The sequence below is a fragment of the Chroicocephalus ridibundus genome, chromosome 1, assembly GCF_963924245.1.
Source record: "Chroicocephalus ridibundus chromosome 1, bChrRid1.1, whole genome shotgun sequence".
Classification (NCBI taxonomy): domain Eukaryota; kingdom Metazoa; phylum Chordata; class Aves; order Charadriiformes; family Laridae; genus Chroicocephalus; species Chroicocephalus ridibundus.
In genome coordinates, this window is record NC_086284.1 from 152057874 (window position 1) to 152075231 (window position 17358).

The 17358-nt window shown below is 38.7% G+C and overlaps 1 protein-coding gene across 12 annotated transcripts in view; it reads left to right on the plus strand.

Annotated features, from left to right (window-relative positions):
- MICAL3 (microtubule associated monooxygenase, calponin and LIM domain containing 3) overlaps positions 1-17358 on the plus strand; it is a 166621-nt gene that overhangs the window by 104933 nt on the left and 44330 nt on the right. For all 12 annotated transcript variants that reach the window (XM_063359212.1, XM_063359149.1, XM_063359125.1 and 9 more), the window contains 2 exons: positions 11511-11706; positions 16261-16505. In XM_063359212.1, coding sequence (XP_063215282.1) covers positions 11511-11706; positions 16261-16505 — 441 coding nt within the window. The remainder of the gene's footprint in view (positions 1-11510; positions 11707-16260; positions 16506-17358) is intronic.

The window sequence follows — 17358 nt, forward strand, 5'->3', positions numbered from 1 at the left end:
TTGTGAAACGAAGTTTGTACCCTTTTCAAGCATTCTTCCCTTCACTGCCACCCTTCCTCCTTGCTCCCATTCCAACCTAAGATACTTATCTTAAAATGATTTACTCTATAGGAAACTTCATTCTGTAAATGAAGCCCCAAGTAGCACATTATGTCAAATATCGTTCTTTTTTACATTTGTGCAAATAAAATGACCTGAAAATGAGGAAGAAAAGTAGATGATTGAGCCAGGCCATGTTCTCGCCGAGTGTACGTGCTTCTTTGCCTGTAGCTCTGTAAAGAGAACACATTGATTTTTCTGAATATGCTATCCTGGCACTTCTTAGAGTCTCTAACATTATTTAGGACTTGCAGAATTTGGTGAATAGATTAAATATTGTATTCATCTTACAGAAAATGAGGTATCATGTACTTTTTTTGCAGTTAACATCCTCAAAAAGAAATCATCCACAGAAAATCTTACGTGGCTGCTAACTAACATCCAGCTGCTTGTCCCAGAACTGAAATTGAAGGACTGAAATTCACTATAATAAATAGTAATATATTAAAGACAATTTTTAAAAACAAGATATAACTATGTGCGTAAATCACTTTAAAACTTTGAGGTACTGAGCCATTCACAAATGCACAAAAGTCTGTGGGCAATGTGAATATTTTGTTACCTCAAAAAACAGATGACTTCCCATGATGATGGACTGAAATAGCTTTTACAGGGGTTTGGAAACTTGATTCTGAGATTTGAGCTTTTGGGAGTACTAAGATGTTTTCCACCATGCATCTCAAACCAGCTTGCTTCATCGGATATATTTTGGTAGCATTTTTTCCAAGATGTTGGCACAGACCATCTCCTTTGCAAAACACATTGCTAGGGTAGTGTAGAAACCCTGCTGTGTACAAGTTGGTTTATTTTTTACACACATTAGGCTTCTTCATCTGATATGGTAGGTCCGATATGGCAGAATAACTGTTTCATACAGATCTTTTCCTCTGTATGCTCTGTAAGAGTGACGAGAAAGTGTGAAGTACTTTTAATAAAATGAATGAGTAAACGTCTGTTCACCTCTACATCAATTAAAACAAGCCAGTGATAGTTTTACCCCCTGCTTGTGATCAGCAGCATAATATATTATTAAGGTGTGTGGTTGGTAAAGTATCTTGAAATACAAGGAGAAACAAGGGAAGAAAACCTAACTTTAAAAAAAAAACCAACCATAATCAAATAGAAATAATCCGAAGGGAAGGAAATGGATACATCAGAGTCAACATTGAACTTATTCTTCTGCTTCTATGAAGTGTATTTATGGAGGAAGGTGGAGTAGTGGTTGCTGAGCTGATCCTTGGTGATGCAGAGTTTAGCTTTAGACTTTCCAAACAGAACTGGGCAGATGTTTTTTAAGGATGAGATGGCACTTCTATGCTCTGTTTAGTTGCTTACATCTTCTCTCAAAAATGTATGTTTAGTCTGACATTTCTCGTGTTTGCTGTCATCCAAGAGGGCTGTGTTTTCTTTTTTAGGAAAATTTCATAACTGTCCTTTCTGCTGTTATAGAAGTTTATCTAATGGCTTGCGGGTAGAAGTGTTTAAAAATAGGACATTTTGCCCAAGAGATGTTTCACATACTTTCAGGCTTGGGTAACTCTGTGATTTAAAACATCAGAACTGATGTATTAGTTATCTTTAATCAGTAATGTGTCTTTTGGAAGCTTTCTTTTTGGAACTGAGGCAGATTTTGAATATACCTGGCTATATATCTGTATACAAAAAAATCTTAGTTTCAGAAAAATTTGCACTAAGGTGTGAAGCTCTGGATTGCTTGGAATATTCAGTTGCTTTACAAGTTATACAAGAGCATGTGGGATAAATGTAGATAATAGAAAAGTACGCAGCAGAATGGGGCAGCAGATGTCGATGCTTTTTGGAGTACACAGAGCTTTGACTTAGGGCAAGTATTCCCCAGTATATTTTCCTGGAACTGCTAGCCTCAGATTGCAGCCTGTTCCATTTGCAGCACTTCATAATCTTGACACAAATGACAGAAATTAAGTAAGGACTTGGTTAATATCTAAATGTCTTCTGAGATCCAGTAATTACGGAAATGTGCAGTACATTGCAACAGAAGAGATAGTGGTTATGAGCTCAGCAGCTGAAAGAAGATATCCATTTGAAAGCTGTGTTTTGAATCTGATCACAGTTTGAACAGCAAACTGACAAAGTTTGATATTCCACACTTTTTTTTATTATGTATAATAAAATTTCTAGTTCCTGATTGGTTGTTTAATGATCAAAACATCATCTAGTATCCAAGGTTGAATTGCAAATGCCAGTTTCTATAAAAAACAAGCAATATTTGTATTGATGGATTCCTCTGCTACTTTTAGATGGAAGTGTCCTTGGTTCAGCATTGTTTTATTTGCACAGTGGAAGTTATCTGTCTGATCCCTCCTAGTGAAATAAGAGGTTCCGGAGGGTTGCTACATATAAGTGGCAAGAAATAGACGCCACAATGAATAAATTATATTAAGTCTAATTTAGTAGAGAAGATAGCAGTGACTTTCTGTCTAACAACATAAAAAGGGTTACTCTTTGGATTATAACTCAACAGTCACTCTTAAATGTTAATTTCCAAGTTACTTAGAGTATTTAATTTAAAAAAGGGGAAAGCCTCATGAGCAAAGGTTGTGGTGATTTTAAAATATAGTGTGGCCTTTTTCTCCCCGCCAGTCCCTGGTTGTGCCTCATCCCAGGTGGTTCTTTGAGGTAACTTACCTTTAATAGCTTCCAGGACAAAATTTACGCCTGCGAAGTAATGTGATCTTTAGCCAGATTATCCTTTAGTGCTCTTCAGCCTTCCCACACTCGGCTTCTTTCAGGAAATAGAAATAAGGCCAGGCAACGTATGATAGAGCTGATCAAAATACTGGAGGGGACTCAGACATCTTAGATAATACCAACAGAACGGAAAACGATAGGCAATATTTTACTCATTTACCTATATTCCTGAGTAATAGACACATCAATAATTAACTAACTTAATATAAATTGATATAGGGATTTTATATCTTTAGTACTGGAAACCTGTTTGGGCAGCAATGAAAGTGAAATTTGTACAAATGTTAAGATTTTCTGCCAGAAAAGATGCAATAAGGAGAATCAAGCTTCGCAGTGTTCCCTGGGGCTTGGATTAGGTGACCTAATACCTCCTTTCCCCTGTTTCTTTTCTTCACTCACCAGCTACAACACTGGACTCTTTCCAGGAGTCAAAAATAGCTATATTCCTGGATTATTCTGTACCTCTGCTGTAATTAAGACAGCTTTTCCGTATTGTTAAACTGTATACTGAGCGTTAAACTTTCATTACATAATGCTTCTACTTCACAGATCTGTGTATGAAAAGCACTACCTATTTCTCAAACATAACTTTATAGTATAAAGTTGCAGGTGAATTTTGATTTGTTTGTGGCAAATATAAATTGCAGATGACCTTGAAATAAAACTAATTAATTCTCTTCACTTCTGGTTGCTTCACTAAAACCAAGGAAAGGTCAGATCAGTCAAATTGACAGCTGTTTCTAGGCTTTGCCCTACTGATGTTGTAGGAAGCAATGTTTTATCTGTGCCTGTTTTGACATTTCTAAAAGTCTATTTTAACCAAAATAGTGGGGGGGTGGGGGAAAACATTGCAACTTCCATAAGATAAACTTATAAGTTACTAGTTTCATTCAATAGTCAGTCTAATTCAATTTCATAGCTATGAAGAAGGGGCTTCCACATGTACTGATAATACCTGAGATATGAAGAAATTAATTCTAGCTGGAGGTTGTGGAATGTGTGGAGGAGGACTTACATCTTCATATGTTTGTTTCTGGGGTATCAGTTTCAGAATCCCTTGAGTATTTTAGCTGTCAGTTACTCCTATGCACATTATAATTTTTTGGGCAGGGGTCTTGGGGACACCTCTGCTTCCCATTGGTTTGGGAACCAGTAGATACGAACAGGAACCTCACTAATTTTTATTTCATGGGCTGTGTGCTATTGAATTGAGTAATGTTATAAAACTTCCTGGTCAGCACTGGAAGTAGCGCTGGTTCTTTAATAGCTCTCTGTTGGGTACTTCTGCATCAGAGGACATTTTGACAAAACACACCTTTCTGTCTCTACAGATTAATCTGCCCATTTCTCTGTTTAGGTCCCTGATTTACTAGGAAGAATCGTTTGACTGACAGTTTGAGGACCGAGCTTTGACATGGTAGTAGAGATCTCAAGCATGTTGGTTGCTCAGTGGTAAAACCCTTTTTTTCTGGTAGGCGTGAAAAAGCTGCTGTTCTGCTCTGTGTCTACTCCTTAGTTGCATGTCAGTTTAAGGACAGTTGTATTGATCCAAGTCCAAGCTGCATAAGAGAGTTTGCATGTGTACAATTCCCATGTCAAACTCCAAGAGCTTTTACTCAGTAGAGCATATCTTCTACAAAGCTTAGTCAGTTACTGTTTATTGTTATGATTGATACATGTGCATTACAGAAGAATTTCAGTAGGGCTATCTTCAGGTTTGAGCTTATTTTGAATCCTGTGCATGGGCACTCTGAATATCTTGCTTATGAATTGACTTTAGTTTTTTTATACTGTTCTCTTTGAATTCAGGGCTTTTATTTTTAGCAGAACGTGTTATGGATCAAACTAGAAACACAGACATCAGAAAATTCAAGATTTGATGGCTTCTCAATACAGCTGAGTAATTCAGGCTCCCTGAGGGCTTGGGAATAGTCTAGGATAGTAAGAGAGAAAGTTGAGGCACGGTATCAAAATAACATTGACATTTGATGACTATTAAGTATTTACATTTGAATAAATGCATTCTTGTTTCTATTTGAGCAGGTGTTATATTACCCCTTTTGACTTTGAGGATGTGCTTATCAAAATTCAGGAGATCCTACCAGGATATGTGCAGTTCTGCAGTATGTGATGTGAGGCTGTGTGAACAAGCAGTGACAAGAACTCACCAGACTAGCTGGGCTCTTTCCAGTGGTTTCCTGGAGACATTTCTTAAAAGATAGATTTTAAAGGGTGGATGAATCTAGATTTAAAACCTTCAACTTCTTCTTAACCCTTAAAAAATCCATTCCATTTAACACATTTCTGCAGGTCAGTTTAGAGTTGCCATCTACATTTTTTATATATCTCTTACTGTGCAGTACAAAAATTGTTAACAATGGCTAGATGCTAATTTGGGAGAGGATTAAGGAAAGGATTTCTGGCTACATCTCTCAGAAGAAATCAATTGCACTTACTTAAATGGAATGTCTTTAATTGACTTACGGTTGGATGCTGCACATATTGAAACAATGGGCCTCTGTACTAAGATTTTTTTTTTTTGTCCACACAGTGAGCATCTCATAGGAGGTGCCATTTTTCAACCTGCTGATGTACACCATGTAATCATTACACTTAATATCTGTCATATCTTAGTCCTTTTCTTACTTCAAAGTGTTTTGTCTTGACTTAAAGTGAAGTTGAGAGTGAAGGGCTTGGGGCTGAGCATTCTGGATGCTCTTTCTGGCACTGCCACTAGTCTGTTGTGAGACTGCCTTTCTGCTATTTAATCTCTGTGTCTGGACTTGTGCAATGCCTCTACAGTACTTACCTACTTCCAAAATCTGTTTGTTTTAATATGCCAATACTTGTAAAACATTCTGAGGCCCTTGGATGAGAACTGGAGTTGGAATACAGAGAGACAGTTAATGGAGCTGAAGTGGGTGAGGGTGGAACTTCGGGGAAAAAATGAAACTCAATCTGATGTTAACACAGATGAAAAATGAGAAGCCAAAAAATGCTGCTGGATCTTGTTTGATGCCTTCTTTATATCTCAGTGATAATGCTTGCTGAACTGCAAGCACACTTCAGAAACTTTACCCCAAAAGATATTTCTCAAATTAATGGCAATGGAATATGAGGACGTTCAGCATTTCTGACTCAGAGCTCACTGCATCACTTTTATACTCCCACAGAAAAGTTCCCATCTTCCATCTCTATACTTTGTCATGTGCAATATGCTGCTGTTTCTATAGGAGTTGTTTTAACTGACATAGTTGTGTTCTCAAACAATTGTGTGGAGGTAGAAGTAATTGAAGAGTTTGGAAAAGATGAGTGAAAACAAACACGTGTTGTGTTTCACATTATCATAAAAGCACAAGACTTGAGAAATCCAGAATGAAGATTTTCCTGAGAAGTGTATTAATTCTTTCCTCCTTTGGCACATATTTCATGGTAGACTCCTTAATTTGAATCTCTGTAACTCCCCAAGGCTGCAGCTAGTCTGTGCAAAATACCGAACCCACACTTCACAAGAGATGACATTTAACTTGGAGAGCTTTCCATCTTAACAGATTTGACTAAGAAAAGGAAGTCTAGAGGTACTGCATGATTAATGAAAAATAAATTCTAGTAAAATAGGCAGGTAGTTTCCCTTTGGGAAGAATTCACTGTTCCCAGATTCCCAGTTCTGTCCTGCATCTTCAGCAAGTATTATGTGAGGGAGAAATCTTGGCAAGACTTCATCTAGCTCATGAGAATAATTTGTAGATTCTACAGAACAAGGTAGTACTGGGGGAAAATCGAGATGGGATCCTCTCTCAAGAGGAGCTTCTCAAGCTTTCCAGTAATTGCCAAAGTTGCTGGAAAAGGACACATTCATGCAGGCAAGGAGTGTTTCAGTGTAGGAATGTTATCTCTGATCATATGATTTTCTTTACAAGAGGCAGGCTGTGTCAAGGCTGAGATAAATAAAGGACTCTGGCAGCTTTCATGCAACAGGCTAAGCAGCCTGTCCTATTAGGAAAAACAGTTCCCTTCAGATGAGCTATGAGATGTCCATGGCCCACTGACTCTTCCAAACTAAAGAATCAGATTTGAAAACATGTCCTATTTTGGATGTTGTTTCTGGTTTTTTAACTGATCGGTTGATTGCATGAGAAGCTGCTCTTGGCTTTCAGGTAGCTCCCCTCTCTGACTAATAACATAGGGGTTTTTTCGAGCACATGCGGTGTGATCAGCCCCTTTTCTCTCGGTTGTGACTCCTTGCAAACTTTTGGCTCTGTGGGCGCAGATGCACTGACAAGGTGAAATGTCAGCTAACGGATAATGAGTACACCCTGCAGCTGTCTCCCACCAGCAAGCTACAAAACAGTCTGGGGAATACAATGTAATGATTTGAGAGAAGCACCCTTCCCCTCCAGAGGAATGTCAGAGAATTAACTTCAGTGTCTACAAAACTTCATTGGAATAGACCTTGCCTATGGATATATAGCACCATATATATATGGAGGAAATGAGGGTAGGAAAACTTCAAATTTCCGTATCCCTATTTATAGTTTCTCATTGTAGATTCAAATGAATCGCTGTGAACTTTATCACGTAATGTGAGCAAATTGTTCATCATCTTACCATGTTAATGATGCCTGTATCTCACACTTACTTTCATCCCTTAACTAGATTTGTGAACTGTAATACTTTTCCTTCTGATAGTTGATGGCTTTGTGGTGCAGAAAGTTGGCTATCAGCCTTTCTCCTGTTTCACATTTGGTAACGAGTTTGACAGTGGCTTTGCAGCTAGCCAGATACGTCTTTATAGAACCTTTTATAAATGAAACCAATACACCAAGTAGACCAAACGGTCCGTATAGGGCAAACTCCTAGAAATCCCTCGCTGAAGCTGGTAATCAGTTGAGTTTCTGTATAATTTTCTCCAATGTAGAGCCATTTTCTTTGCAAAGTGAAGTGGAGGGATGTTACCAATCTTGCATCTGAAGTATATGGATATATAAATTAATTAGTGAAAGCGATGGGATTGTCCTTGCTGCTTCTTTGAGATTTTGAAGCATGGATTGCTTATCGAGCTCACAGGACATCTTAGCTTGACCACATCCTTTTGCATTAAAGTTTAGGCAGGTTTTCCATCTTTTTCATTTTTTTTTAACACAGTTACATTGAGTCATTCCCACTTACAGTTTGTGCTTTGATAGAATTGGTTTGATTCTCTATGCACCAGTTATACTGGGTCTTCATGATGAGAAGGGCAATGATGATCTGTATTTTGAATAACCTGAAAGATTATATACATTCACAAAATGCATATAAACAGATGTCAGCTTGATTTTCAGTCCTCTTTTACCTTAGAGTGATTGCTTCCAGTCTTTCTCCCCACACCAGATATTGCAGCATTGAAACAAGCGTTTTTTTTAATACTCCATTTTCAATTAATTATATGGGAACGGTTTTATATTTCTTTTTTGCTTTACTTTTCAAAATCTCACAAAAAACCCTTAAGATTGTTAGAAAACAAGAGAAGTGAAATAATGTCAGGTGGATAAAAAGTTCTTGTTCTTTTAGTTGTCTTTTCCACTTGTGGACTTTGCAGCTATGTTGGGGTATGCATCAGAAGAGAACAAATTAAAAACAGCTTGTGAAAAGATATTTCTGTTGAAGTAGCTGAGCCTAGCTGATGGCTCGGCTGTGTATAAAGATTTCCAACTAGAAAAACTCTTGTTTTGTGACGATTTTAGTGTATTCCTTCTTTGTTTTCCCTCACCTTGGTGTTCTTGCGTTACCCTGAGTCCTTTGGTTTTTCACTGTCAGCTAGAAGCGGCAGAGCAATATTCCAGGTCAGTTCCCCTGTTACTGTGAACTCAGGGTTGGGGAATGTAACACAGATTACAAAAATAGATTTGGCTGAGGTGGTATCACCATCTAGAGAGAAATGAAAGGTGAATCCCAGCTGAAAAGGCAGTCCAGTTCCACTAAACTTTGAAAATACTAACACAACATAAGGCTTGGCAGCAGGAAATGGTAGAGACCACAGTATCCCTGGAAACACAAGGTAATGTTCCTGCCTGCCACCTGAGCAAGCTTCCATGGCTTATACCATAAAAAAAGCCCTGTAGCCCCAGCCGAGGGCACAGCAGCCACTTGCCCACATCATAGAAGAGCTCAATAATACTGAGGAAGAGAGAAAAATGCTCCTGGCAGTTGTCTTGATGAGATTTTATCTTTCTGGAGAGGAGTTGGAAATGAATGCCACTAATTGTGGCAAGGCCTGTGTAGTTTTGCATGAAAGACTAAGATGGTACTGAGTGAGTAATTGCCCTGAGAAAAATGCTGTTAGGAATAAACTGAGAAACTACAAAGGATGAAGAAAGAAAACAAAACCTGTCAAAATATATGAGGATAAGGTAAACGTTGCCAAAGCTCATGCTGGGTTAGGCTTTGTAAAGGAAAGGAAAGCAAAGAGCTGTATTCCCTAAGCATGTAAGTAAAAGCAAGGTAAGGGAAAGCAGAAGTGGGTCCACAGTGAAGGTGCGGCTGACATAAAATGAAATTTTAGGTACAGTCAAGCAACAAAATGAATTTCAGTGGCCTCCATTTTCAATGGGGACAATGGCGTTGGACATGGGAGCAAAAGAAGTCAGTGTGTAGTAGGATTTGGAAATGGAATTTAACCCAATGAAGCTGGAAGCAAAATTTAAATATTACTAAACTATAATGACTGGAAATAAAATTCGACCAAATAGTCTTTGTCTCAGAAGAGTGGAAGAATTGTACAATGAAATTGTGAGCTTTGTGGTAACACTTTGATTAAATCAGGCTGTCCTGATGTACCTTGAATATCTAATTCAGGGTAATACTGTGTGACCACTGGGTGACAAAAGTATGACCTACAGATGAACAATTAAAAAGAAAAAAGGTGATCTGAACAAGTACAAATCAGTTAATCTAAAGAGTAGATAAAACATGTTCTTTGAAGGAATAAATAAAGACTGCTAGTTCTGCAGGTGAAGCCCTTTGACTGTATGAAGGTAAGTGGTATAAAATGTGACATGGATTCGCCAAAGACTGTGCTGGACCAGCCTGACAGCTTTTAGTGACAAAATAACTGATTACCTTCATAAGGGAAATGTAGTGCATTTGAACAATCTGGACTTCAGTAAAGCACCTGAAGGCTGCCACATGTAAATAATTATTTAAACTGGATAAAATGAGGGAGCAGTGTGTCAAGTAGCTAAGACGTTGGCTTAAATGGGAGATTAGAGGTTTTATTGAAAAAGGAAATAATGGGGTTGGATGTCACCTACAAAGTGTGGAGTTTCACAAAAAATTATCTGGGTACTGATCTTTGTAATACTTTCACTAGGATTACTGGCAAAAAAGGGAAAACATCTCTTAATGAAACTGCTGAGGCAACATTTCAAACCCTCATCAATGCAGAGGAGGATAGGCACGTCATAACACTAAGAACTGCAAAATGTCGCGGACTGTAATATTAAAAATAGAAATGTAATAGTAGAAAGTAGCAGGTCAAGCACTACGAAAGCGTTGGGAATTTTGGCTACCAACAAGGTGCTTATCAGTTGAAAGCAAAGAAGGAGAAAGATCTGAATATCAGTCAGTAAATAAAAGCCACCGGTATTATGTGGCGTATAAATTAGGCAAGTGTGTTCTCAGCGTGTATCAGATGAGAGATTTCTGGCAGGGTTGTATGTTACACTGATAAGGCCTCATCTGGAAAGCTGTGTTCAATTCTAGTCACGCAGGTTCTGGAAAGATTAATCCAAACTGGGACAGGTGCAGAGACCTAGAGGATGATCAGCACACTGAAGAGCTTATCTCATGGGAGGAGGCTTGGCTTGTTTAACAAAGCAAAACAGAAGCTAGGAAAGGTTGGGCTCTGTAAATACTAAGCTGGGTAACGGTAAACAGCGGCATGGTATTTAAGCTAAAATACTACAATTTCAAAAATAAATGGATGAATGCAGGTTAGAATTTAATTCATTGAGTGCCACAGTGAATGAAGCTCCTGTACAACTTCCCCAACTGTCTGGTTTACATATCCTTCCAATTTTCTGGGATTCATGGTATTTGCGCTTGCAAACATCTCACCTAGACTTTTCCCTGTGGTTCATTTCATCACAAACTCTGATTAAAAAAGCAAATTAATTCAAGTCTATAAAAGGTTTTAAAACTTGCTCAAGGTGGGACTCTCTCATTCCCTTCCTTCCCCATCTTTAAGTAGTAGTAATATTTTTTTGCTCCCTGACTCTGTAGACCTACCTTGACTGGTAACAGTTTTAACATTATGCAGCAGGATTGCCCCATAGCATTCCTACTGTTGTTTCATAGAATATATGCAGTCTGTGGTCAGGCCTTCCCTGATACTTATTACATAGGCTTCGTTGCAGCTCTTGTTTTTGCAGCTAAAATGTCCCTATTTCCTCTCTCAACTAGGATATTTAACATTCTTTTTAGCATCTGTTAGCCAAAACCACTAAGATTCCCTTTTGCAGTCTGGCTCCCCAGCAGGTTCTGCCAGTAGTGGCGAACAGGATAATGACATAAGGTATTCTCTCGCTTTATTTACCTCCCTCTGCCTCATGCCCTTTTTCTCCCAATTGCTCAATTTCCTTAAAAAAAAATACAGTTCTGACTGTTGCATTTATTGTTCATTCACTGGCTTATTTCTTTAGGTTCTAATGTAAATGGGCTGGAAGAGCCCAGCCTTGCTAAGCGGCTGCGTGGCACACCTGAGCGGATTGAGCTGGAGAACTACCGACTGTCACTGCAGCGGGAAGAAGAACTGGAAGAGGTGCCTGAAGAGACACTAGCAGAGCATAACCTGAGCAGTGTGTTGGACAAAGGAACAGAAGAGGATGTGCCCAGCAGGTTAGCACACATTGTCCATAAGCTTTTTTTTATACCCATGCCAACACACTTTTGCCTGGTTTTCCCTTAACTTTTTTTTTTTAACATACTATTTACCAGCAACTTTATAAAGTTGTTGAAAATGTTCTGTGTATGTACACAGGTATTTTAGCTTGTAGTTTCTGTTCTTCTAAATAGCTTGCCGCCATTCTTAGAAGACACCTATAGTACCATAATACCATGAAATTCAGTCCTAAGTTGGAGGGGATTTAAATTTTTTCTTAATTGTATCAAAGGCAAATGAGTCTTTTGAGCAAACAGAACATGGATTCAAACGGGAGGGGGTTACAAAGTTAACTTCTTCTGTATGTTTGCATTACAATTCAAAAATGCTTTTGGTTTAAAGAGTCAGGCTTGACACACGTGTAATCCTGACTGAATGATGATGCAATGCCTGAGAGATATTAATTTGAAGCAATAGTTATGGCTGTTGAAAAACATATTGTACCTTCACAAATTTCTCCACAAAATTATGTATAAGCACACCATGATCCAAATATATGCAGGTAGAGCTACTGGAAACAGTTGTTGCAAGAATCATTGAGTGAAAATGCTTAATGAAGAATGCCTGTGAACTAATCACATGCTTTTTGCAGAGTCTCAATCTCTTGATAGGTTTCTAATCACCTACCTTTCTTTGTAGCGATAACAACCCTTACCTTTTCAGTTCTCAGTCTGTCCAGTAGTCATCTTGAAATAAACTCCAAAAATGCTGTAACTGGTTTCCTGAGACTTAAATCCTACAAACATACGCGATGTATGCATTACCTACAGGCATAGGGCTGTATGAGAAATTCCTTACTACATTCTAAATTGAATTGGATTGGTGTGGTGAAGAATGCAGGAACAAGAGTGTTCATTAAAATGTTTACAGGATTAATGTAATCCGACATTTATTTATCTCATAAGTTTGAAGATGCAGCATCTGGAAAGGAGTAGCTTTTAGTAGCCTGAACTCAGACTTGATAGTGTGTGTGTACATGTGATCTCGTGAAGGTGTGGCTTCAGCTAAGTGTCTGGCAATTCCTAATGTCTTGTACACGTGTTTTCTCTGAAACCTAAATAATACTTTTTGATTAATTTCTTAAGATATTCATTTCTTTAGAAGATACTATTTTGACATTTTACATAATTGAGATCTTACCTAGTGGTCTGGTTAAATAATCTCAGTACTATTTGTGGGAGATGTAAACTCTATTTGCTGCACTCATCCTTCCTTTAGCTCACTGCTCAGGAATTATATCAACTGTGACAATGTGGGCATTAATGATACTGAGGGCTTTTTAGTCCTTTATATTTCTAGCTTTTAAACATAATTTACTGGTATGGAGTAGTATTATTATTGGTCTTGATTTCAGTAAATCAGGACACAGTAAGGCCACTCAGTAAATGGCAGAATACTTCCAAAGGAGGAGAAAAGTTAGTTAAAAAAAGTGGAGTTTTGACATTTGGTTATCGAGTTCGATTTCCTCTCAGAGGGTGCTACATTTAGCTCCCTTTGTCCCTTCTATTAACCTGTATTATACTCACTATTTCTCTCTGTAATAGATGGAATTGTATAATTTTGCATGTGAAAAGTGGTGTTTAGTGGACAACTCACACTCTATCATAGAGGGGTAAGAGAAAATATACCAAGTTCCCTGTCAGTTTGACCTGGAAAAATTTCTGTCCTGAATTCAAATACAGCAAGTAATTTATTCAGAGCATTGGTAAGGCTGTGTGGGCCAAACACCAGCAAGAGAATTTTCTAGATGATGTAGCTATCAGGTATCCTCTGTTCAGCTCTAGCCACTCCATGGTATGTCACAGAAAGCCCTTCCAAAAAAGAAAGGGAAAAAGTCTGACCACTTTTTCAGCAACAAAAGAAAAAGTTTGACTCCTGCAGCAAGCCAACCAAAGCCCTGATTTGATCATCTTCACTGTCTTGGTGCAGCGCCGCAGGGTTAGGAGCAGGTGGAGGAGATGGGGAACTTTTTGTTCCTTCCGTGTCTTACAGAGCAATGGATTGGGCTTCAAGGTTCAGTGAGGCGTTAACTCTAAATCAAGCAAAGACCACGCACTTTGCTGCCCAGCTTCCCATCACGCACACACATAGGAGCATGCACACTGCAGAGAAAATGTGCAGCAAACAGAATTGAAAGTATATTTTTTTCAAAAGAGAATTAATCTTGTTTAAGTTTCAACAAGAAAAAAGTCATTTAAGCAACCAAACCCTGACCAGACAGCTTTTGAGGAGCAGAAAACCCTTTAGATGCCTTATTCATCTCTCTTAACTTGCAGTAACTCCCAGTACATCATCTGCAGTTTTGGTACAATACCCCGTGGCCTTTTGAAGGAGTGTCATAGGACAGCTTGTACTGTATGAGTTTGTATGGCAAGGGAAGAGAAGAGCTTCATTTCCACAGTTCAGGTTTGGGTTCCTCTCCTCAGCACTAAATCTGCGTAGGTGCACCTTTTTAATGAAATATTCAACTACTTATACAAATTCTATAAAGCAACTTATTTTGGTCTTTGATCTCTGCTTTATAGAAAAATAAAAGTTTCAGCTGTGGAATTAATTCCTGTGGCACAGGGTTGCCACGCTGAAAGGAATGCCTGCTGTACCAGACCATCTCACTGCCGTCTTTCAGCTTCTCATTTCTCAGTGTTCAAAGGTCAAACAAAAAGCAAGTTATAAATAAAAGCCAAAGAAGGTAAAGTGAGCTATGTGGTAAAGAATTTGTTGTCAATATTGCATGCGATAAGCCGGCTGGTTGAAGAGGAGCAGCCTGTCCCATTCAGCAATCATGGCAACAGTTTGAGCAGCAATAAACCTTATTGACAGCGTACGAAAACCCCAGCATGCAGCACCTGTCAGGTTTATTTCCATACCAAAGGGTGGGAAAGTTAATCAGGGAGGAGGGGAACGTCACTTTTTTGTCTCTGTGACAATATCTGCGTAAAGCCTTTGGAATATGCTTTGGTCTCTGTGTCTGTGGCATGCACCAAGTCTGTGGCATGCAACAGTGTTTGTATTCAGTATTTAGCATGTGAAAACCAGGCAACCTGGTAAAAATAAGTATGCTGTGAAAAAGTGGGTTGTAATTTGAGCAAAATAATGTTATATATATGCAGAACAGTGAAGAGAATTTAAGGGCCTATGGACAGAAGTACATGACAATCAAAGGATGAGAAAAGTGTTACTTTTCTTATTAGCTTTGCTATTAAAAATAGTCTCTCAGACAAATGAATAAAATCATGTAAATATGATATGTTTGTGTAGTATTGGACTAATTTGAAGTTCTGCACCTGAATATGCTTATCTGCAATATAAGAGAAAAGAGTGCTGCCATATATAACTTTTTTTTTTTAACTGTCAGTTTGTCACACACTGTAATAACACCTGTGACTGGGAAACAGAATTGCAACAACTGTGCAAGTTATATTTTATAGACCTACATGAAATGTAAACTGCATTATTTTCAACTTGTCGGTTTTCCCTCTTGTTGTCTATATGGAATGGGTTCTGCCAAAGGCTGTTAACTACAGTGATAGCTGTCATAAGGAAGCGTCAAAAGTAGAATTCTGTTCTCAGGTGATTCTTCAAAGGAAGAGGACCTTTTCACCCTGCAGATATGTTCTCTGAATGTGCTGTAGTTCACATTCATTTTCCAGTGACAAATGCAACCATCTTGCTCCCCAGTACCTCTAGGTAGTCCAGTGTGTAGATTAAATTTCATTATATAGGCGGTTACGTTTCTTTCCCCTGCTGCTTAAACTGAGGAACTGTTAGAATTAAACAGAGATGTCTACTAAAAAGCACTACTGATTTACTGGTTTGCATGTTTTAGACTTTGCTGTGAGAATAATAAGCTCTTTATTGTAATTATCCTTGCACTGCTTCCTACTGTTTCTTGCCACTATGTGCACTGTGTACTTAATTGGATACACATTATAGTTCTGTCTGGGATATAGAAAAGTGAGGAATTCTGTTTTTTTTTTTTTTCCTCCAGCTCTCCTTAGCTCACATGCTGTATCCTTTGGCCTGATAGTTATGTTGTGTGTTCTTTCCACTCCCAAAGCCTTCTGTGGTTCACCCCAGCAAGTGCCAAAAACATCTTAGCTATCCAAAATGCCAGTAGTAGCTGCCATTATTGAAAGGCGTGACCTTCTACATTCTGACACTGCTAAGAACTCTTGCACTGGATTATCCAAAGCAATGTGATACGAAGAAAGTAGTTTCTTCTCTGTTCAGCTGTCACAAACTGTAACAATTAGTGCTGCACAAATATTTGGACTTGGCTTCACAGGCACTTTGCTGCATCACCTTCTTTAAAAGAAGCAGGGCAAGGACCATACTGCAGCCCACACATGATGCTGTCACTAAAATGCCTATGAAATATTGAAAGCAGAAAATGCGTATTATGGTTTCCATCGTACGTTTTGTATGTATTGAAACAACTTGTCAGTGATCTAAGACTGAAGTAGGAAGCATTAACTAGTTGTTTCTTTATGTTTTTTTCTAAACCCTTACAGTAGTTCAGAGTCAGAGATGGAGGAGGAAGATGAGGAGGAAGAAGACGAACTACTGCTGCCTCAGCAACCTCCTTCAGACTTGGGTGGTGTGCCATGGAAAGAGGCTGTGCGTATCCATGCCCTCCTGAAGGGAAAGAGTGAAGAAGAGATTGAGGCTGAGGAAAATCATGAGATTGAGGACAAAGAAGATGAGGAGGAGGAGGAAGAGGAAGATGAAGAGGAGGAAGATGAGGAGTCGAGCGAAGGTTAGACAGATTAATTTGTCCTTCCTTTCTGCTAGACAGCAGGGAAAACTGAGTTGAGTATTTGCTATGCGAATGAGAAAGATTTGCCTTGGAAAACTTTTCTTCTTCCATTTCTTTATTGCTTTGATTTTTGAGGGAGTCAAGGAAAGCTTTAGGTAAATCATCCTGGATACAGAAGATCTTTGCCCACAGGGCAGTTACAGCAATGGTAGCAACACAATATGCTTCCCATACACCATGCCAACGTGTGCAATTCACAGCTTTGTGACTCTGTATTGTTTTATTGTTGTTTTTTATTATTATTGGGAATTGGGTTTGAATGTGCCCTTTGTTCTTTGTCAGCAAGAGCTGGAAGCATTGTGAAGGCAGTGTTTTCAGTTTTGCAGAGTGCCTCACTCAGGGGTAGTGCCCTGTGACTGTCATCAGGGCATCCCAGAAGAAGCTGCTGGTAGTTCTTCTTAGTTAAAAGATGGTCTTGAGAAATCAGGGAGTTCAGATGGTTCCCATTTTAGCTCTGAGGGATTTCTTTGGAAAATCTTAGGGAAAGACTCCTTCCCCTGTGTTTGTCTCAGTCATCAAAATGCAAAGTTTGTGCTAAGAATAGATATATTTCCAGTGTTTCACCACCATGCCAGATTTCTTGCTGATCTTGTCTTTGTCTTTGTACTCACATTTCCTTTTTGTGAAGACTAGTAGACTCCAAAGAGCTTCTTTGTAAAGGTCTTTGGCTGCCTAATGCAAGCAATGGTCCAGCTTTTTGAGTCTTGGTGGCAGTTTTGTTGATGAGCTCAGCAGGCTGCTTGGCTACTTTTTCAATGTAGGAGCTGTATCTCCGTAACTGAAATCTGTGGAA